Here is a 22,074-nt window from a genome sequence, read left to right as displayed (position 1 = left end):
AACAACAGGAAACAGTGTGGGAATGGGCAATGTTACGTGGTTTTCTGTGTCCCTTCTCTAGGCCAGGAAGCCTCAGAGATGCATCGTAACATCTCTTGTGCACGTTTTTAATTGTCCTGCAGCAATTTGGCTGCCTACATTTTTTTGGAGCCCAATGGATGCCTGCACTATATCTCCAGACACGCTCCTTGGTGAGCTTGCTATGGGCGTGAGACTCACAGAGCACCCGTTTGAGACAGAGGGATGTCTGCAAGCTGACAGGAAGCAAAATGGATGCACGGTGACTCCTCACCATTGACAGTGGGAGTGCAGAGAGACCAGCAGCAGAAAGAAATCACAAGGTGGCAGCAGAGAGAGCCCGTCAGCAGGAGAAAGCACGTGCCCCCTCAGGTCAAGGCTGGTCGTCTGTGCCAGCTGCAGAAGGCACTGTCACTCACGAATCAGCGTCTACATCTACAACAAGTGATGCTCAATCCAGAAGTGAGCTTCACCCTGGATGTAGCCAACCCAACACTGTTGGACGTCAATTAATGCAGATAAATATTGTCACTGTTTTTGGCGGGAACTTGTTGTTTCCGAATGGGCTACTGCAGTGACTTCAGTGCTAACGCATGTGACATCCAGAGGCTGTGAAAGGTGCTTTTTAATCGCAAGACTTTAACATTGAGAGAGAATGCGAGCCACTGAGTGAAATGGTCACATCAGATTTAATGTTGGGTGCCTGGGAGGTACTGAGAATTCCGGGTGCATTATTTTGATGCTTTCTGCAGCGATAGTTTTTTTGAAAGCCTCGGGTCATGGAATGTCCTTGGGAAGCATTAGGAAAATCAATCCTCACGGAGACTGTCAATGTTTGGGAGAGAATGAAACACATGAGCGCTGCATAAGGAAAGATGGACAAGTACACAAGTTAATGAAGGTCTCTACTGTCTCCCAAAGTATAGAATCTGCACCCACCTTGACTAACTGCTGGTCTTTTCCACACATAGTATATTTTGTTGAACTCACCTTTATTAAAGTAATAAGAATGAACCTTGATTGTTTTTTAAAAAACAAAACTGGCTCCTGCCATATATTTATATAAATACAGTTTCACAAAAGACGAGAGAGTGCTCCTGGCTGGGAGCAGGCAGGTAGAAGATGTTGTAATCTTGTTACAAAACAGTCAGGGCATCTTTCTATCAGTTTAGTTTTTTGCTTGTTCAAATGTGCTTGAAACAGCACATAAAGGGTATCTGCATCTGAACAGCAGCTTCTGTTCCTAAAGGTGATGGGAAGTAATTACTGTGTTTGGAGTTACTGTTCAGTCATCCTTCAGGCCCCCAAACACTGCTGTAGGGACTGTTTTCTGCTCGAGTGGCACCTCTGTAAATAAAACAAAAAAGTTGTTAGGTAACTTACTAAAAGGGCAGTTAAAATTATTTTAATCTAGAATCCAATCTAGGGACAACACAGTGGTAAGCACTGCTGCCTCACAGATCCAGGGTCCCAGGTGTGATTCCAGCCTCGGGCGACTGTCTGGGTGGCGTTTGCACATTCTCCCCATGTCTGGGTGGGTTTCCTCCGGGTGCTCTGGATTCCTCCCACAGTCCAAAGATGTTCAGGTTAGGATAGATTGGCCAGGCTAAATTGCCCATAGTGTTCAGGGATGTGCAGGTTAGGTTCATTAGTCAGGAGTAAACTGTAGGGTAGGGGAATGCGTCTGTCTGGGTTACTCTTCAGAGTGGTGAATAGATGAGATTAGATTCCCGACAGTGTGGAAACAGGTCCTTCGGCCCAACAAGTCCACACCGACCCTCCAAAGAGTAACCCACCCAGACCCATTTCCCTCTGACTAACACTAAGGGCAATTTAGCATGGCCAATTCACCTGACCTGCACATCTTTGGACTGTGGGAGGAAACCCACACAGGCGTGGGGAAAATGTGCAAACTCCACACAGACAGTCACCCGAGGCTGGAATTGAACCTGGGACCCTGGTGCTGTGAGGCACCAGTGCTAACCACTGGGCCACTGTGCTACCCCTTGTTGGGCCAAAGGGCCTGTTTCCACATTGTAGAGATTCTAGATTGGATTCTAGATTATACCAGAGGTGTTTCAATAACCATGATATCAACTCTAATCTAAAATAAACAGAGAGGTTTACTTGAAAGGAAACACTTGAACATATTTACTTGCTAATTTAGAGAGTCTTGTGGTGTGGTGAGCAGCCCCCACATCTCTGAGCCACAGCCTCCATGACTCAACTGTCAAGATAGGTTCATTACTTTCAACTCCATACACTGTTACAGCAGATGATGCACCTCAAAGATATCCTCTAACCCTCCCTGAAAAAATCCTATATCCCCACTGAGAATCCCTTGCCCAAGACTGCCCAAGCTAGAGAAGAAGCAGCCAAGAAGAAGCCAATCACCTGGAGCACCTCTTTCAGGCCGGGATCAAGGCCAGGTGTAAATACTGGAAGGTGTGGGTGAAAATCCGAGCATCTTCAAACATCATTTGCGGGAGGGTGTGAGAGATGGAGCACTGTCCTGTTCAGTCACCTCAGAACCGCAGTGGACTAAAGTCATCCTCAATCCTGAGGGACTGCTAGAGACGGGACAGCTTTGGTCCACCCAGTTTGTGATCCTGAGGTGACTGACTAGTCCAATGCTAAGTCTATATGGGTTCAGTCCCAATACACACCAATGGCAGCTGGTGAGACAGGACAGATCGCCAGTCCATCATGTGAGGGAAAGAATGTTTCTATTAACGCTCCAGGCTACAACATGCAGGCAATAGTGCATGCTGTCATAGCGACTGTAGCTTCCTAAGTGAACTGTAACACTTCACCGCCAACAGTCTAGCAACTCACCAAACTAGTTGTTTCACCTCCACGTGACAGTCTGCACTGGGAGCATTACTGGGCCATTCAGCACAGAAAGGTCTATCCACATAACACTGCCAGCTGGAATCACTGGATACCCTAAGACACACACGTCAACTAAAGTGGCTACGTTATTACCTCAATGCAATCAGTGAACACTACAGAAACCAGCAATCAAAGCAGGAAACTCGCTTTGCAGTCTGTCTCAGAGTAACATTACCAAAGCTCTATGTAATTTCTTTTTGTTTGAAGGTTATGCATGGAGACCTCCTATTTAAATAGTGTGCACCCATTATTGCATATACTAACGCACATCCGCTATTTAAGATCCACCACCACTATTCCAGCCAGGGAAAAATGTGGAACTGGCTGCACTTCCACATGATGCTGAAATAAAACAGTTCAAAATGACCTGGGTGTTGGTGTTAAGCACTGATCACCAACTAGTTCTACAGTTAGGGAAAGCAAGTGAAAGGCAACAGATAGATTTCGAGACAGCTTTGGGAGTTACTTAGGAAGTTGCAAAGAAGGAAAGGGCTTAGAACGTTTGATAGAGGTTTTAACAGAGGTGCTTTGAATGTGTAAGTGCAGTTTTAGTCAGGCTGCAGTCCCGTGGGATTACTGTCAGAATCTTCACATACCGTCAGGTTCTTCATCACCTTCCTCGTCATCATCGTCATCGTCGATGTCAATCTCATCAGGATTGGCTTGTTTGGTAAGTTCAGCCAGCTCACTGCGAGACGCATCGCTCCTGTAATGGACAGCAGGAAAACTCAAAACTCTGCAAACAGTAATACCAAAGAACCGAAACAGGCTTCTGTAGCTAAAAACAAAGTTGCAATCTGGCAAAACCACCCTTGAATGAAATTTGATGCCATAAGTCCGCAGATTTGTACTAGGGGCCAATTCCATTTGGCTATTGGTTGCAGTCCCAGATAACATCTCACAAGGGAAATTAAACGAAAATGTTCTTTTAAAAAAAAAATCTATTTCCTCTCACTTATTCGAAGCCTGTTCATTACCATTCACAGCTGGAAATAAGGACTAGCAACATAGCAGCAGGAATAGGCGATTCAGCTTGTTGAGCTTGCTCTACTACGTTACGTTCTATCTCACTGCTATATTCCTGTGGTATCCCCACATCCCTTGTCTTCATCAGAAATGGACAGCTATCAATCTCTGTTGCACAATGACTGAGCTTCTAGACTCCTCTGGGGTAGAAAATTCCAAAGACTCAGGACTCTGAAGAAATTCAACCTCATCTCAGTCCTAAACAGTTTGCCTCTTATTGTGAAACTGTCTCACATGATTCTGAATCCCTCACCCATGGAACCATCCTTCCTGCCTCTCAAGATCTCCTCTCGTTTGTCTAAACTCTCGACACTACAGGCTACATCTCCTCAATCTCTACTCACATGACAGGAACCTCCAAGGCAAGTATCCCCTTCCTAAAGCAATGGGATCAAAACTGCCCACAACACCTCGTGTGGTCTCCCCAAAGTTCCATATGAATAAAGCTAGACATCTTTGTTCCTGTACCCAAATCACCCTGCAATTAGGCCAATGCCCATCTCCCTTTCTAATTGCTGCAAGCTAACTTTCAGTGACTTCTGAAGTGACATTAACACTTCCCAATCTCTCGCCATGTGAGAAACATTCTGAATAAGGTGGATAATCTCACACTTGGCCATTTCATGCTCCATCTACTTTGTTCTTGCCCATTCACTCTGCTCGTTCAAATCCCCAGGAATTCTCTTTGCATTGTGCTCACACAACACGTTTCCAGCTAGGTGTGTCATTTGTTACTTCGGAAAATTTACCCTAGGTCTCCACATCCATATCATTGTCATCGATTGTGAACAGCTCGGGTCCAATCCCTTGCATTACCCAACTGGGCACTGCCTGTCAACTTCTGAATAACCCCATTTATTCCTATTTCCTGCTTTTCTTCTGGTAAACAATCCTCAATCCATGCCAACATATTACCCCTGAACCTGGTGTTCTAATTCTGTTCACTGACCTTCTCAGTGAACCCCTAATGTAAAGTGTTCTGAAAATCCAAATATGCTACATCTTCTGTTTTAACACATGTATCGTACAGTGGAAGCAAGTGTGCCACACTCCCAGCCCAATCACATTCCTAAATTGTCAATGTTATTCAACTATTTAACACATGCTGCTCGACTGCAGAATAATATCTAATGTTGGATACCCGTGGATATCAATTCACTTTAATGGACAGGACCCTGCAGCTGGGTGCAGAAAGATCTCTCTCACATACACACAATGTGTTAGTTTCAACTCAACAAAATAAGCAACAGCCATTCTCTAGTTAAGCTCTCAGGACAATACCGTGACCAACCAGAGTTGACCTGCCTGGTTTAACACTTAAACAAAGTTTAGCAGTTAACTGTTAGTCATCATTAACTGAAACAATGGCCGTGGCAATGCTGCTTTCAGTACTCTCCCCTCCGACAGAATAAATGTTGTTTATTTCTTCTGAATTGTCCTGAAGATGCAAGGCAAAGGATGTCTTTCAGCAACATGCAAATTCTTTAAACATTAGCCACCCCACGTCTACTGCCATACTGTATCGTTCCAATCCATTAAAACTAATCGGCCTTCTTAGTTTCTTTTGTTTAGATGCATGAATTGTTCTGAGGGGTTACTCCATTTAAACTTAATGAAGGGTTTTATCTTACTATGGCAATTTGTCCTCAAGGTTCTCTTACAATAATATTAATTTGCCTTTTTTCATAGCATATGGGAGGTATAAATACATACTTCCTAATTGGTACATCAACATTCTTCTCTATAAAAGCACCTTGTATATATTCCAGGAATTCTCCCGCCATAACAGTGGTAGTGTTTGACCAGAAACTGAATTAGACTTGCTGTATGAATACTGTGGCGCCATAACAGCAGGTTTGGAACTCTGCAGTCAGTAACACATCTCGGGTCTCCCCAAAACAGGTCTACAAAGCACAAGTCAGGACACTGCACCCATTAATGACTGACAGACAGAATATTCTCCACTTACTTGGATAATCATAACTCAAGAAGTATGCATCCAGAACAATACATCCAGTTCAAAACAGTGCATTTAATTGGGATGTTGCTCATCACTTTCAACTTGTACGCCCTCCACCACAGAAGCACACAGCTTCCATTGTGCATCAACTACAAGATGCACTGCTGTAAATAATCAAAGCCTCTTCAACAGCACCTTCCAAATCAGTGAACTCTTGTCACATTGAAGACCAAGGGTATTTCATCCTTCTTCATCCCCAGCGCCCCCCCCCACACCTGTACAGCTGAGCCACCCACCTGCAGTGTCACAAACGTGGCTCATGATTCATTCCTCTGAGGAACGATCCCACTCACCAGCATCTGGAGTGAGAGACTCAGGGACTCCTGCACTAGCTGCATGCTACTCCCCTGTCCACATGGATCACTCACCACTCAATGCATGCTACAAGACAGGTATTTAACATGGCTATGTTGCCCTGCCATGACTTAAGCTTCCTTTGGACTATAAACTGGTCATTAGTAAGTAGAAAAACAACTTATTTATTTATTCATGGAATGTGGGCATTGCTGACTGGATATTTATTGCCCATCTATAGTTGCCCTTGAGAAGAGGGTGGTGAGCTGCCTTCTTGAACTGCTGCCATCTATATGCTGTAGGCAGACTCTCAATACTCTTGGGGAGGGAATTCCAGGATTTTGACCCAGTGACACTGAAGGAACGGCAATGTATTTCCAAGTCAGGAAGGGGAGTGGCTTGGAGGGGAACTCGAAGGTGGTGGTGCTCCCATGTATCTGCTGCCTTTGTCCTTCTGGATGGAAATGGTCATTGATTTGGAATGTGTTGTCTCAGAAGCCTTGGTAAATACAGGGCATCTTGTAGATGGTACACAATGCTGCTACTGAGTAATGGCGGTCAAAGGACTGAATTATTGTGGTGCCAATCAAGTAGGGTGCTGGATAGTGCCAAGCTTCTTGGGTGTTATTGTAGCTTCACTCATCCAGGCAAGTGGGAGTGTTCCATCATACTCCAAACTTGTGCCTTGTAGACAGTGGGGAGTCTGGAGTGAGTTACTCACTGCAGGATTCCTAGCCTCTGACCTGTTCTTGTAGTCACAATATTTACATGGCTAGTCCAGTTCAGTTTATAATTAATGGTAACCCCAGGATATGATATTGGATGATGATCCCATTGGATTTCAAATGGCGATGGTTGATTCTGTCTCACTGGAGATGATCATTGCAAGAGGTGCAAATGTTACCGAGTGTTATTCACCAATCCACTCCTCCTGTGCCTAAAAGGCTGATACTGAGGAGAAGTGTGTTGATGAAACATAACTCATTAGTAGTAGAGAATTTACACACAATTTGCAAAGAGAACATTTCAGTGAATACTTACCAAGCAATCAACTTGGAGTTTTATTGCAACCTCTTTCTTTCCCCTCCTCTTCAAACTCAATTCCTAACAGTAAACTGTGGCTCCTCTTCAACCCCTAAATAAACTACTTACTATTGTAATGTCATTTTTGATTTTATTTTTCCATCTGCTAGTTGTTTCGACTGGATCACTTCCCTGACTGCACCTAATTCCCTTACTCCACAAATCTCTGTGCACTCGCTCTGTCTTCAACTGTACTCACTGTTAAGCTGCTGGTTTTGCGTTACTGACCGAGATGAACACAATGTTTAGGAGGACACGGAGGAGCGTAGGAAGAAAGGCTAGATGGTGAGAAATTGGCACAAAGGTTACATATTGGGTCAAATTCCAGGACCCTCTATTAAGTCACTAAGGTTACTGGCAGGGGTAATGTGCCCATGGAAGCTTATGCCATCTGAAGTAGATTCCCGGATGCTCAGACTGAAAGACACGAAGATTAACATAAGTGACAGGATTCGTTTCCATTTTGCTGGAGACACAGCATACCTGACAAACAGAATTTTGTCTTTGGGTTTGGGTTTTTCCCTCTCAGCTTCTTCTGCTAACTGTTGTGCTTTCTGCTCCAGCAGCTTCATGTCATCCATTCCACTTTGTCCAGGCGCAAGGTCAGAGACTGCAAAGTAAACGTGAGAAGAAAACGCTGAGTTTCCTGAAAACTCCATTTACATCTGTTGAACAATGCAGGATTTGAATATCACCTCTCACAGAAGCTTCTTACCTGGATACACTTCACTCAGTTATCAAGTTAAGTAACTGACTTAGACTGAAAGTTCCCCTTTAAAAAAAAACTCGGGCTATTCCTCCTGTAAAGAGTTTATTTTGTCCTCCCAAACTTACTGCTGCTACCAGTAATAAAACCAAGCCATCACAAGGTACTACTTTAGTCCAGCAGTTTGGGGCACAGAGCTGGGAACACTGCCAGCACATTTTAGTTTATTAAGCATTCTATAATGTATCAATTCACTCAGAGCCTGCTCCTAATGAATCACAGCTTTCAAAATAGAAGGCCAGGCTCAGAAAACCTTCGGTAAAACTCTGTCCAGGCAGCTTCTTCTCCGGCCAACATTTTCTGTTTACTCTTTCAATGGGAGGTGGGCATCATTGACAAGCCAGCATTTGGATACGAACCGCCAAGTGCCCATGAACTGAATGGCTTGCTTGGTCACTTCGGAGACCCACGGCTGAGAGTCTGCAGTCACGTGGAGCTCAGCCCCTGTAAGGAGGGTACAGTTCCTTCCCTCAAGGACATTAATGAATTGGATGGGTATCATCGTAGTCATCATTATGCAGATTAGCATTAATTTCCAGAGTTTTAACAATTTGAATTTGAATTCGATCTGCTGCCATGGTGAAAGTTAAACCCCACGTCTTGGCCTTTGAATTACACATCCAGTGATAATGTCACCATACCACCTTCTCACACACAGTCTGCATGAAAAGAATCCAACTTGACAAGACAGTGTTCGGTGAACAGTTTAGGGAAAAGGCCAAGGGCTTACAGTGTAAGACATATCTCAGACATTGAAAGAAGATATGAAAGGGAAACTGATGTCAAGATAAGATGATGTCAACATTACCAAAACCTGTAGACTACAGGAGGGAGGGAAGACTAAACAAGGTAAAAGGATGATTTTGCTGTTGTAATTTTCTGATAAAGAATGAGTTGCAATAATAAGACAATGTGCACATTGTGGTACAGACTTGTTTCTTAAAGCAGTTTAATAGGATACAGTAGCAAAGTGCTTACGTTGCTAGTCTAATCCAGAAGTCCAGTTCATCTCTCACTTTTGCACAGGGGAATGTAGATTCAGTTAATGAAATAAATCTCAAACTAAAAGTCCCGTACTGAAAACAGTCAGTCAACTTACTGTATTGTCATAAAAACCCATTTTTAAGAAATGATCTTTATCTGATCTATTTGCCACTCCAAACCCAAAGTGAGTGACTCCTACCTGGCCTCTGAAACATATTAACAACCAAGTTGTATTTGGAGGAGAATTTGAAGAAAATTGGACCCTTTTATCTTTGAGGGGTGGTGCCTGGGAGATGCAAGTGACTGCAACCTGCATGCAATGGTAAATCTGGAAAATGGCCAGTATGAGAAGGTCAGCTACAAAGCAAGCCCAACAGGAAATCTGGGCTGGCAGCAACTGAAGCTGTGTGTGTGAGAAGTGAGCAACACATGGAACAGACTGTTCAACAGTGTAGCAGTAGAGGGAAAACACCAGCACTGTTATACAAAATGCACTGGAGGACCTGGATCATCTGTAACTATCTTGGGAAGATTGACAACCATCACTACATTTTAAAAAAATAAGTCTTTCTTGGGATTTGGGAGGTGAGGCTAGACTACTGTTTTACGCCTAACCCTAACTGGAGAAGGTAGTGGTTAGCTATCCTCTTGAATCTCTGTAACCCAAGCGGGGTAGGGACACCCACAGTTCTGGGTGCTCCAGAATTTTAACCCAGAGACAGTGAAGGAACATTTCCAGACGTGAGGTTCGGGACGAACTTGCACACGATGGAGTTTCAATGCAACTGGTGCCCTTGTCCCTCCAGGTGAGGGAGTTTGCAGGTTCGGAAGATGCTATCAAAGGTGAAGCTGCCGCAGTGAATCAGCTGCTACGGTGTCAATGGTGGCCTGAGTGCATGCTTAATGATCGCTGCACTGGAAACTATCACTTGGCCACTTTGCAGCTAATTGCTTACCTGTGCCTGTGGCATTAGTGGAGGCTTTTAACATCTGCGATGACATAAAATTGACCTGGGTGTTGTATGTGGCCTGCACGCTACGTTTAATCCGCAACATTTCGCGAATGGTGTCCTCATTTCCATGCCGGATCTCAAATTCCTTCCACGTCTGCCAGAATGATGGTGTTATCTGAAAATGATGAGAGTTAAATCAGAAATTTATTCAAAATCTATATCGACAGCAATAGGGACAGGGGATAAGATCAAATCCTGTTGAAGCTGAAAACTGCCTGGTGCATTGAAGAATAATTCCCAAGTGTAAAAAGAAACAATTCTAAATAACTGATCTCTTATGCCCTCAATATATCACGGAATAGTAATACAGAATGAAAGCAGGATATTCAGCGGATCCTTTCTGTGCCAGTTGTCAGCAGGAGTAACTCACCGAGTGCCAATCCCTGCCTTCACTCCGTAGCCCTACAAACCTTTCCTTCTCGGGTAATGATCCAATTCCCTTTTGAAAGCCGTGATTGTTCTTGCCTTCATTGCAGTCTCAAGCAGTGCACTTCAGAATCTGGCCACTTGTTGCATAAAGATGATATTCCTCTTGTGCTGCTTTTGCTACTTTTGCAGTAACCTTAGATCTGTGCCTCTAGTTCTCAATGCTTCCACTTTACCTCCTAGTTTCGAACATCTCGATGTCAAATCTCCGCTCAACCTTCTCTTCTTAAGAACCGTCCCAGTTTTTTCACTCTATCAACAGTACTTAACAGAGGCTCCCCATTTCTGGAACCACACAAATCTTTTCTGCACCCTTTCCAATGCCTTCACATTCTCCCTACAGTATGGAGAGTAAGAACTGAACACAGTACTCCTCCCACACCCAACCCAATTGCGTTAACTCACTGAGCAAAATCTAAGCAGACAGGTCTAGTGGTGCAGAGGGCATGTCCCTGCCTCTGGGCCAGAAGGTTTCAGAAGGGGTGACATGGTGGTTCAGTGATTAGCACTGCTGCCTCACACTGCCAGGGCCCGGATTCAATTCCAGACTCAGGCTACTGTGTAGGTGGAGTTTGTACATTCTCCCTGTGTCTGTGTGGGTTTCCTCCGGATGTTCCAGTTTCCTCCCACAGTCCAAAGTTGTGCAGGTTAGGCGGATTAGCCATGGGAAATGCAGGGTAACGGGGTCTGGGTGGGATGCTATGCACAGTGTAAGTGTGGGCTTGATGGGCTGAATGGCCTGCTTCCACACTGTAAGGGATTCTATGATTGTGATTCCCATCCCAGAATACAGGTGGTATATTCATAATGTGGCTTAACAGGTGAAGTATCAACCTGCAAGTTCTTCCAATGCATCTAGGGCACATGGTAAGAGTGGGAGTGTCTCCTGGTCAGCGCAGCACAAATTGAGCTGGTACTCCTCAAGCTACAACAATTCCACCGATGGAAACAGAGACAGGCATGTGTTTTTGCCAATCTTCTGCATCTCTGGGCACAGCAGGAATTCCTTAAGGAGCATGAAAGCAAAACGCCAGTCGAGGAACCCACCCGTGGATCGCAGAGCTGCGAGCAGTAAGAGTAAATGTATCGGGCCCGATCAATTTCACCCAGTTTACATTCCATATCTGCGAACCGCAGGCACATATCCCGAGCGTGTTCATCTGGCAACACCTGCAAGGAAAAAGAAATTAATGCACCTACAGTACCAAAATCATAAACCGCCTTAGAAATGCTCAGGGAATAGCATACTCTGTAACAGCCACCTAGGTCACAAACAGAATGCATAACCCATCACATTATCACTACAACACTGCTCAGCACAGAGCTTAACACTCTTAGTGCTAGGCAATTAAGAGATTTGCTGCTGCTGGGAGAATCCACACATTAATTAGGATTAAACACAGCGGCCATTCAAACCCTACAGTGATGGAAACCCGATGCACAGTGCACTCTCTCAATAGCACACCCACGCAGCTGAAGTGCCTTCAATCATCCGCTCCTCGACATCGGATTGGTTCCAACCAGCACACTGCTGGTACCCTCCGAACTTCAGCAGAACGAGAAAGGACACTTGCTGAGCTGGGCAAGACATTCTGTACAATCCCTGGCTGAACATAAATCCACCTGCAACAGAATGAGGAGGAGATGTAAACTGATGCCCAGCGGTACCTCAATCGCCTTCTCGTAGATACCCCGCGTGTGGGTAACTCCGTATATTTCAGCCGCTCTTTTGATGTAGATGTTGTACATCTCATACTGCTCCAAAGGCTCGACTGCCTTGGTTGCTCTTTCGTACACAGCCATGGCGTGGCGAGCTAAACCGTACTCCTCCTCCAGCTTGGCATACAGAAGGTAGATAGCTGCAGAGGATAAGATTATAGCTGAGTAACAATGACTGACGAATCACGGTATTGGTCCTCCTTGGCCCTCTCTCTTGCTCAAACAGCAGATACAAAAAACTAAATTCCTGGACTCCACAATTAATTAGAGTTACATAAATACCGACTGCGTATAGGGAGGAACCACAGGTTAACATACAAAGTTGCACAGGTCTCTGCTGTCATTTCTAGGTCTTTGGTGGTTTTGTTAATCTGACATTATCAATATGACACAGTGCAACTTGTTGCATAGTTGCAGTATGTTTGCCTAAACAGGGTTATGTTTATCACATAAATAACAAGTATAAAAGCTTAAATCCCTCAGGAGAAGTAGTGGCATTGTGGTAATGTCATAGGATTAGTAATTCACAATCCTAGGCAAACAAACAATCTGAGGGACATGGGTTCCAACAATCAGCAGTGTTATCATGTCCAGACAATCTGTTTTAGTGAACACGCAGCTGAAACGCGAGTGGGAAAACCTCTCCAACACACATTAAGGTTCAGTGATGCATTCAATGAATTTTGGAAGACAAGATAAAAAGTCCACTTGGATACTAATGACAAGGTACACATTTCTTGCAGATTAATATATATAACAACAACTGGCTCAGATGGCTGGACAGCTGCTAACAGTGCGGGTCCAATTCCCACACTGGTTGAGGTCACCATGAAGATCCTACCTTCTTGAGCTTGCCCCTCACCTGAAGTGTGGTGACTCCCTTTTTAAACTCACCAAGTGTCATCTCTCTCTCTAAAAAGACAGCACCCCAATGGTCCTCTGGGTCTACGGTAACATATTCTTTACATTAGGAACCATCGATTAGCATGCAATGGTTGTTAAATTATAATTAGAACTGGACTGTGTAAACCCCAGCTACTGGTAAACTGAAGTCAGTATACTTGGACCAATCAATCCCACAGGTCCATCTGTTCATTGGGCAGGATTTTAGATACCCAATTATGTAACTTGAAAGGGTTCAGAAAAGATTTACAAGGATGTTGTCAGGTTTGGAGGGTTTGAGCTAACGGGAGAGACTGAATAGGCTGGGGCCGTTTTCCCTGGCATGTCGGAGGCTGAGGGATGACCTTATAAAGGTTTATAAAATCATGAGGCATATGGATAGGGTGAACAGTCAAGGTCTTTTCCCCAGAGTAGGGGAGTTCAAAACTAGAGGACATAGGTTTAGGGTGAGAGGGGAATGGTTTAAAAGAGACCTAAGGGGCAACTTTTTCACGCAGAGGGTGGTGTGTGTATGGAACAAGCTGCCAGAGGAAGTGGTGGAAAATGGTACAATTACAACTTTTATTAAAGGCATCTGGATGGGTACATGAATAGGAAGAGTTTGGAGGGATATGGACCGGGTGCTGGCAAATGAGACTAGATTAATTTAGGATATCTGGTCGGCATGGACGAGTTGGACTGAAGGGTCTGTTTCTGTGCTGTACAGCTCTTTGACTCAGTGTGGTCACATCAAAACTTTTGACTGCTTGATTGATGTAAAGCTCTGTGTTACCGTGAATGGATGTGCATATTTGAACTGTCAAATCACAAACAATCCAATCTAGGAAGTAGTATTTTGTCAGAATCTGAAACTCTGCTCACCCTTTGGAATGGGGTGAAAGTGTGAAGAGACACGACCCAGAGACACTAAAAATATGTAGCTGGACACGAGAAACTGAAGGGAAAAAAAAAACCAAGAGAATGAAAAGTGAAAAACAGTGTGCACTATAACCTTGCCTAAATGCAAGTTTTTGTTCTTGAGAAAGCAAGCTGCTGTTATAATTTGGAGCTTGTCTTGCAGCGCAGTGGGCAGTATTTCTGCGTCTGAGCCAGACATTCCAGATTCCAGCCTCACCAGGACTTGATGGCCAAGTAAGGTGTGCTCATAACGTAACCAAATGTAAATACTTCCAGCACACACAAAAACTGGAGCTTTAGATGTGATGATCCATAGCTGCAGAATGCAGCACACATGTGAAAGTGGATTGTGCCACAGCAATATAGACCCCTGGGGTGCCATGGCAGAGGTGAGGGGTACCCAGTTGCCTGGAGAGTCAGTGCCTGTAGCACAGGCCTCAAACCCTTCAAAGATGTGGGTTCTCCCTCCCCACCATAGCTCCAAGAGGCGGTCACAGCACAGTGGGTCAGAACTGCTTTCAGCCAGAGAACTGAAGACTTACCAATTAGGAGGGATGAGAAAGGAAATTCAGCAAAAGATAACCGTAAAGTCAAAGTGAGGCCATCCAGGAGAGATCTGAGGGAATGGTGTTCACACAGGGAGCATCTGCAACTTGGGTTCTAGCTCAATTATTAACATTTAAATCAAAGATCAAAGAGGTTTGCTGGACAAAGCTATAAAAGGATATGGAGCTGAAGGAGGTGAAAGAAGATACAGCATGATTCCTGTGCAATCGCAGAACAGACTAATTCTGATCCTACATATTGAATACAGATAAAATGAAGCACAAAGTTGGGACAAAGGGTGAAACTGGAGAATGGAGTCATCCCCTCAGATTTGAAGCTTTTTTTCATATAGTACTGGAACATTTCCAAATAGGGGGAACAATAAGGCAATTGATTACCTACCTGAAGTGAAGTTCAAGATTCAGAGATGCATACTGCAGCTCAGAAGCACATTTTAGAAGCCTTGCTAGCCTCTAAAATACATGTCAGAATTCTTAAATCATGACTGGCTGCGTAGTGCCAGAAATGATTCAAACTCACTGTACAGACTTATAATTGGAATGACTTTCTTTAGTTAATTCAAATCCAAAACCAATCTACGTTTATTTTTAAATACATGTAGTTTTTCAATAATGCGATAGTTGTGTTCTTGTGTGACACTGTGCTATATAAAAATCATGCAATAAAATTAGCACTTAGTGTTGGTGATGCAATTGCATTGTAGCCAACATACGTTTTAAAAGTTCAAACGTTAAAAACTACACCCCCGTTCATCAATTGCTTTACAGCCAATTCGTGTTAATGAAATTAACACAAGCAAAGATGCTCACTCCAACGAAAAAGCATGTTGTCAGTTTTGATCGAAGCCATAAGAATGTGGTCACACCTAAAAAATTTATCACAAAATGCAGCAAAACCTAAAACTAAAAAACTAAATGACGTTTTACTGAATTCCTAATGGGCTGGCATCAATCACTGGAATTACTGACTGCAACCCTGAACGAGAGTTAAAGCCCTGAGTTTTAAGTACTGACTTTTGGCAAATTTCGGCGGACACCCATCAAGAGCTTGTTCAAACAGGTCTCGAGCTCGTTCCAGTTTCTTCCCACCATACCGATCGATGAATTTGGTAAGGTAAGTGTTCCAAATGTCGAACACGTTGGGCCACTTAAACAGAGCAACCCCTCTCTCATAGGCCTGCAAAAAAAAAGCACACTTGGTTACGTTGGAGCAAGACAGCCTTTCACCTTTAGTTGATGAATTGCATCCCGTTCAGCTGCACAAACTAGGCTCCTTGCCTGTTCCTTGTTCTGTGTCGAGGAACAGACCTTACTGGATGGGGCACTGTAACTGTCATGGCACTGGGTTCAACTGGAAGATCAGCCAGTCACTTTGTGCAAGGCTGCTGCCCAATTACTATCAAGTGTTGAACCATCAACAAAGTCTGCATCCCCTGGAACAACAGGACTGCAATGCTACCATAGTTAAAGCCTAACAATACTCAAGATTCACACAGTGCAGAAAAGGCCCTTCGGCCCATCGAGTCTGCACCAACATAATTATCACTCGTGGCATGCTAATCCCAGTTTCCTGCACTTGCCCCATATCCTCGAATCTTACGATTTTTCATGTGTTATCCAAACAAGTTGTAAGGTTTCCGGCCTCCTTCCCAGGCATCACATTCCAGATTCCCACCACCCACTGAGTGAAAACATTTTTTTCTCAAATCCCCTCTAAGTCTCCTGTCCCTCGCCTTAAAACTATGCTCCCCTTGTGAATTACACCTCAACCAAGGGGAACGCCTGCTCTCTATGCACCCTACCCATAGCCTTCATTATTTTATACATCTCAATCACGTTTCCCCCCCCCACCCTTCTCTGTTCTAAATAAACCAATCCAAACCGATCTAATCTCTCCTGATAGCTGAACTTCTCCTTCCCAGGCAAAATCCGCTCCCCCTCCAGTGCTATCACATCCTTCCTGTAGTGAGGTGACCCGAACTGCTCAGGCAGTGGCCTGACCAATGCTCTCAACAACTCCAACCTTACCTCCTTGCTCTTATACTCCATGCCATGACTGATGAAAGCAAGTGTCCCATTTACCTTAACTATCCTATTCACGTGCTCTGCTGACTTCAGGATCTGTGAATAATTACCCCAAGATTCCTCTGTTGCTCCAAGCTACCCAAGGGTTCTGCCATTCATTAAATACTCCCTCATCTTGCTTCTTCTTCCAAAGTGCATTACCTCACACTTATTGGGGTTATCTTCCACTGCTCTGTCCATCTGACCAACATCATCTAAGCTGAACCACAGAATTACAAAGCACTGACAGGACTCGGTTCAATCCAAGCTGGTGTCCATGCTTTTCATCTCATGTGATTTAAACAAAAATTATTCCCCTCCCCATGAGATGAGTGTTTCACGGTTAAGTCCAGCAATTACTGAAACTGCCTTTCCCTATTTGTCCTTCAGAAGGTGTTGACAATCCAGCTTCTCGATCAGCTGAAGTCAACCCGGTGACGCTACACCCATTTTGACCCAGCGACAGTGAAGGTCTGCCAAGATAGTTCTGAGTCCGGAAGGTGTGAGGAGTTTGGACAGGAACTTGCAGGTGGTGGCGATCCTAGGCATCTGCTGCCCTAGTCCTACTCAGTGGTAGGTTTGGAAGGTGCTATTGATGGAGCCTTGGTGAGGTACTCCCAGTGTGCCCTGCAGATGGTACACACTGCTGCCACTAATGCATGCTTTACACTCCAGGATAATTAACTGAATTTAATACACAGTTGAAATGGTGGGATTTGAACATGTGTTCCAAGAGCATTAGCCTGGATTACTAGTTGAGTGACATGATGATTATGACATCACCTCATCATGGTTGCTACCTAGCCCTGTATTAAGTTGCAATGTACTGTCAAGTCAGAACGTTTTATTTGACTCTCGAGACTTTGATTCTCACTGCGCAGATCTAGAATCAAACTTGTAATGTGCAATAATAGAAACAAATTAGCCATGGCAGCTTGGGGCAGCATGGGGGAAGAACTGCTTTGTTTTATATATACAGGAATATAACATTTGAATTAATTTCAGAAAATTGATTGAAAGCCCATATTGCTCAGACCAACACAAGCAAGGCTCATAATAATCACTCCTGTTTGAAACAACCCATATGTTTTTTAGCCTTCTGCAACCCTTATAAGATACTATCCCAAGCATCATGCTTTCATAAGGAAACAAGAGTTTACAACAATCTGAAGAAATGATTGGCTGGTCATAACACAGCATGCTAAATTGGGCTGGTTTACCTTGCATTGATATAACGATAGGCTGAATGGACTCCTACCCCAGTGCATGATTCCAGAGAGAATTAAAACATCATTACTCACTCAAGCTAGCGGTTCTAACCATCCATGCTCAGGACTAACAGTAAATTGTTGAAATGAGGCACAAATGGCTTGTCTAAATGAGTGGAGGTTTCTTAAGGGCAGCTAAGGATGGGAAATTAAAAGTGCTGGCCAGCCATTGAGTCCCAGGAGTGAATAATAAAAACAGCCTGGAAAAACCGTTGCTGTGATGAAGCGGGTAGGGAAGAGGAGGAGATTGGACACAGCCTGCCAGAGGTGCAGTCTAATTGTCAGTTTTTTTAGATTAGATTAGATTACTTACAGTGTGGAAACAGGCCCTTTGGCCCAACAACTCCACACCGCCCCGCCGAAGCGCAACCCACCCATACCCCTACCCCTACATTTACCCCTAACCTACGGGCAATTTAGCATGGCCAATTCACCTGACCTGCACATCTTTTGGATTGTGGGAGGAAACCGGAGCACCCGGAGGAAACCCACGCAGACACGGGGAATACGTGCAAACTCCACACAGTCAGTCGCCTGAGGCGGGAATTGAACCCGGGTCTCTGGCGCTGTGAGGCAGCAGTGCTAACCACTGTGCCACCGTGCCGCCCACTAGTCTAGTCTAGTCTATTTAGTTCTATTCATAAATGACATGCAGATAAATAGATTGTTTTGCACATTTTACATAAGCTTCTTTGCTCTAATTCATTTGTAGTCATACAGCACGGAAACAGACCCTTCAGGCCAACCATGTTCCCAAACTAGTCTCACGAGCCTGTGTTTAGCCCAGATCTCTTCAACCTCTCCTACTCATGTACATATCCAAGTGTCTGTTAAATGCTGTAACTGTACCTGCATCCACCACTTCGTCTGGCAGTTCATTCACACACGAATCATTATGTAAGAAAAGTTGTTCTGCATGTCCTTTTTAAAACTTTCTCCTTTCACCTTAAAAATATGCCCCCTAGTTTTGAACTCCCCCACAACAAGGGAAAAGACTCTTGTCATTTCACCTTATCCATACCCTCATGAGTTTATAAACCTCTGTAAAGTCATCCCTCAAGCTCCTATGCTCTAGTGAAAAAAGTCCCAGCTTATCCAGCCATTTTTAAAACTCAAACCCTCCAACCCCAGCAACACCCTGGCAAATCTTTTCTGAATCCGCTCTAATTTAATAATATCCTTCCAGTAACAGAGAGGCCAGAACTGCACAATTACTCCAGAAGAGGCCTCAACTAATGTTCTGCTTGTCCTGAACATGACATCCCAACTCCCGTACTCAAGAGTCTGACCAATGAAGTCAAGTGTGTGAAACACTTTCTTAACCACTCTGTCTGTGACGCAAATTTCAAAGAATTAAGTACCTGAAGCCCTAGGTCTCTGTTCTACACCTATCCATTAACTGTATAAGTCTTGCCTAGTTTGTTTTACTAAAATGCAGTACCCTTACATTTATCCAAATTAAACTCCACCTGCCACTCCCCAGCCCACTGAGCCAACTGAACAAACTGCTTTGTTATCTTAGATAACCTTCTTCACTATCTACTATAACCACCCATTTTGGGGTCATCCACAAACTTACTAACCACGCCTCCTATATGTTCATCCAAATTGCTTATATAAATGACAAACAAAAGTGGAATACCACTGGTCACAGGCCTCCAGTCTGAAAAAGAACCCTCCACCACCACCCTCTGTCTCCAACCGCCAAGCCAATTTTGTATCCAATTTGTAATCTCACCCTGAATTCTGTATTCTAACTTTCAAAATAGTCTACCATGCAAAACCTCAAAGGCTTTACTGAAGTCCATGTGAATAACGACCACTGCTCTGCCCTCAATTATTTTTTATTATTTCCTCAAAAACTCCAATCATGTCTGTGAGATACTATTTTCCTCACACAAAACCACGTTGACTATCCTGAATCAGTCCTTGCCTCTCCAAATGAATGTACATTTGATTGTTCAGAAACACCAACAACTTACCCACCACCGATGTCAGGTTTTCAGTTCGGTAGTTCCCAGACTTCCCCTTACAACCTTTCTTAAATAAAGACCACAAAGTCACCCTGCAGGCTTCCAGTACCTCACCAATGGATCTAGATTCCTCAAAATGTTATATAATGAATTGTCAATGAAAACAAGTTCAAACATAAGGACAGAAGTAGCAATTTTGGCCTGTTCTGCCACTCAATTACATCATGGTTGAACTGCATATTAACTCCCACTTTCTTGCCATGACTCTACAAATCTTACTTTGCCTAAGTAACAAAATGTCCAGTTTTTCAAGTGAGCTAAACTTTATTTTGGTTAGGCGGAGGAAAATAAGTTCCAAATTTCCAACATATTTTGGTTTGAATTTGTTAAGTGCATTTACTCCAAAGTCTTCAGGAAGAACTTGAGGTAACAGAAAGGGTCATACTATTGACAGCTTGCTGTGACATGGACACCAGCAATGAAGGCCATCAGTATTTATATGCTTAGGTGCAGACAACATTACTGCTACTGTCAGCAAAAAGTGCAGTGAACAAGCAAGATCTATCACAGATCGCACTTGTTCAAAAGCTGCTCAGCTTTTCTGCACATATACAGCGCATGGGGGACTAAAGGAATTTGAACACACATGCACAACAGAAAATCTGGTTTCAGAAATCAAGCAGGACCTGGAACAAGACTAGAGTGACCAAATGCAACTTGTGCAAGGTGACCAAGCATTTCCTATTGTCAACCTTATGCAACGTATTGATGGGAGAACACAATCGCAGCTTTTATGACCATTTTACATCCGCAAAAGGCAGGCTGACACACCCTAAAAGCCAACATTGGTACAGGAGCTCATGCCAAAAGTTACCACCATGCAGCTTGAAATATACCCCAACAAATGGCACTCCTGGTGGAATCCACAAGAGACAGTCATGTTATGTGGAACATGTCATCGATCTAGTGCAGCAGAGCAATCACACTGTGATGCCAATGGGCAGATTCAGCTTGAAATCCCAAAAGCTTTTATCAACGGGCTAGCAGTGGTAGGACTAGCAGCACGCACAGACCTCGGCTATCACATCACATTGTCACGCTAGCAATGGTGGGACATCTTACTATCACACTGTGATACTGATGTTAGTTCCTGCAACACAAGTACAGGACATGGTGCTAAAGAATCCATTAAACTTTTATTACAGCTGCATAACAATGACATGATTCACAAATTGGAAGAGTAGCGAGAGCAGATAGCACCTACATGGAGATTAATTTTTAGTTTTGCCAGGGATCATTAGTTACAAACACGGAGCCACAATGAATTGCCTCATTGTTCACCCTCATGCATTTTTGCATACAGCATTAGTTATAGTTTTGTTGCAACACAATGCAAAACTGGAGGCACACAGGGTCAGGAAGTAATAAGCAAATAGGTTACTCTTGTGCATCGTGATAAATGTGAACAATGCCGAAACAGGTAGCTTTTCCAGTTGAAATGCCTTGTAAGTAAAATTAAACACGTGTTAAGTACCAAAACAGAAACTGCTGGAAAAGCTCAGCGGGTCTGGTGGCATTTGAGGAGAGAAATCAGAGTTAATGTTCTGGGTTGAGTGACCCTTCCTCAGAACTCAGTTTCTAATAAATTCAAGTACTTTAGCTTCAAGGTAAGAAGGAAAAGATGCAGAGGAGGAGGAATTTAATCCTCTTGGAGGATCATAAATGTTAGGAATCAGGCTGAATCATTGGATATATTCAAGTCTGAGTTAGACAGATTTTGATGGACGAGAGATATGAGGGGAGCAGACAGCAAGGTGGAGTTATGGCTACACCAGATCGACCTGACCTCGTTTACTGGCAGAATACACTCGAGGGACCGAATGGCTGACTCTTGCTCTTTTCATGCTTTTAGAAACACAAAGAATGGTACAATCAGCTGGGTCACTGACAGGACATGGCTACCCAGAAAATGCATCCGGGGTATTCCAACCCTAATTCTTAATCCTAAAACAAAAATCTGATCGTTGTTTGATAAGCCAAATGATTATTTGGATAACAGGAACTTGCTTAGAACCCTCCCCCATATTCAGTCGTCCCAATTTGTGGCCCTACCAACCAAAGGAAGTACTAACAGGATCCCAAATAACAAACAGTAAGGATTG

At 43.8% G+C, this 22,074-nt stretch overlaps 1 protein-coding gene across 1 annotated transcript in view; it reads right to left on the bottom strand.

Annotated features, from left to right (window-relative positions):
- Nucleotides 1-993: 993 nt before the first annotated feature.
- xab2 (XPA binding protein 2) overlaps nucleotides 994-22,074 on the bottom strand; it is a 47,360-nt gene continuing 26,279 nt past the window's right edge. Inside the window, exons 13-19 of the mRNA XM_043694846.2 lie at nucleotides 15,622-15,784; nucleotides 12,191-12,381; nucleotides 11,570-11,692; nucleotides 10,040-10,211; nucleotides 7,817-7,943; nucleotides 3,507-3,616; nucleotides 994-1,365 (exon numbers count right to left, since the gene is read on the bottom strand). Of these exons, the coding sequence (XP_043550781.2) occupies nucleotides 1,304-1,365; nucleotides 3,507-3,616; nucleotides 7,817-7,943; nucleotides 10,040-10,211; nucleotides 11,570-11,692; nucleotides 12,191-12,381; nucleotides 15,622-15,784 (948 nt within the window). The 3' untranslated portion in view covers nucleotides 994-1,303. The remainder of the gene's footprint in view (nucleotides 1,366-3,506; nucleotides 3,617-7,816; nucleotides 7,944-10,039; nucleotides 10,212-11,569; nucleotides 11,693-12,190; nucleotides 12,382-15,621; nucleotides 15,785-22,074) is intronic.

This window comes from Chiloscyllium plagiosum, unplaced genomic scaffold (assembly GCF_037043375.1).
Source record: "Chiloscyllium plagiosum isolate Xiang-an unplaced genomic scaffold, Cpla_swu_hap1 HiC_scaffold_45, whole genome shotgun sequence".
NCBI lineage: Eukaryota > Metazoa > Chordata > Chondrichthyes > Orectolobiformes > Hemiscylliidae > Chiloscyllium > Chiloscyllium plagiosum.
Note: the sequence above shows the minus strand (reverse complement) of the source record. Positions and strands in the feature narration are given on the sequence as shown.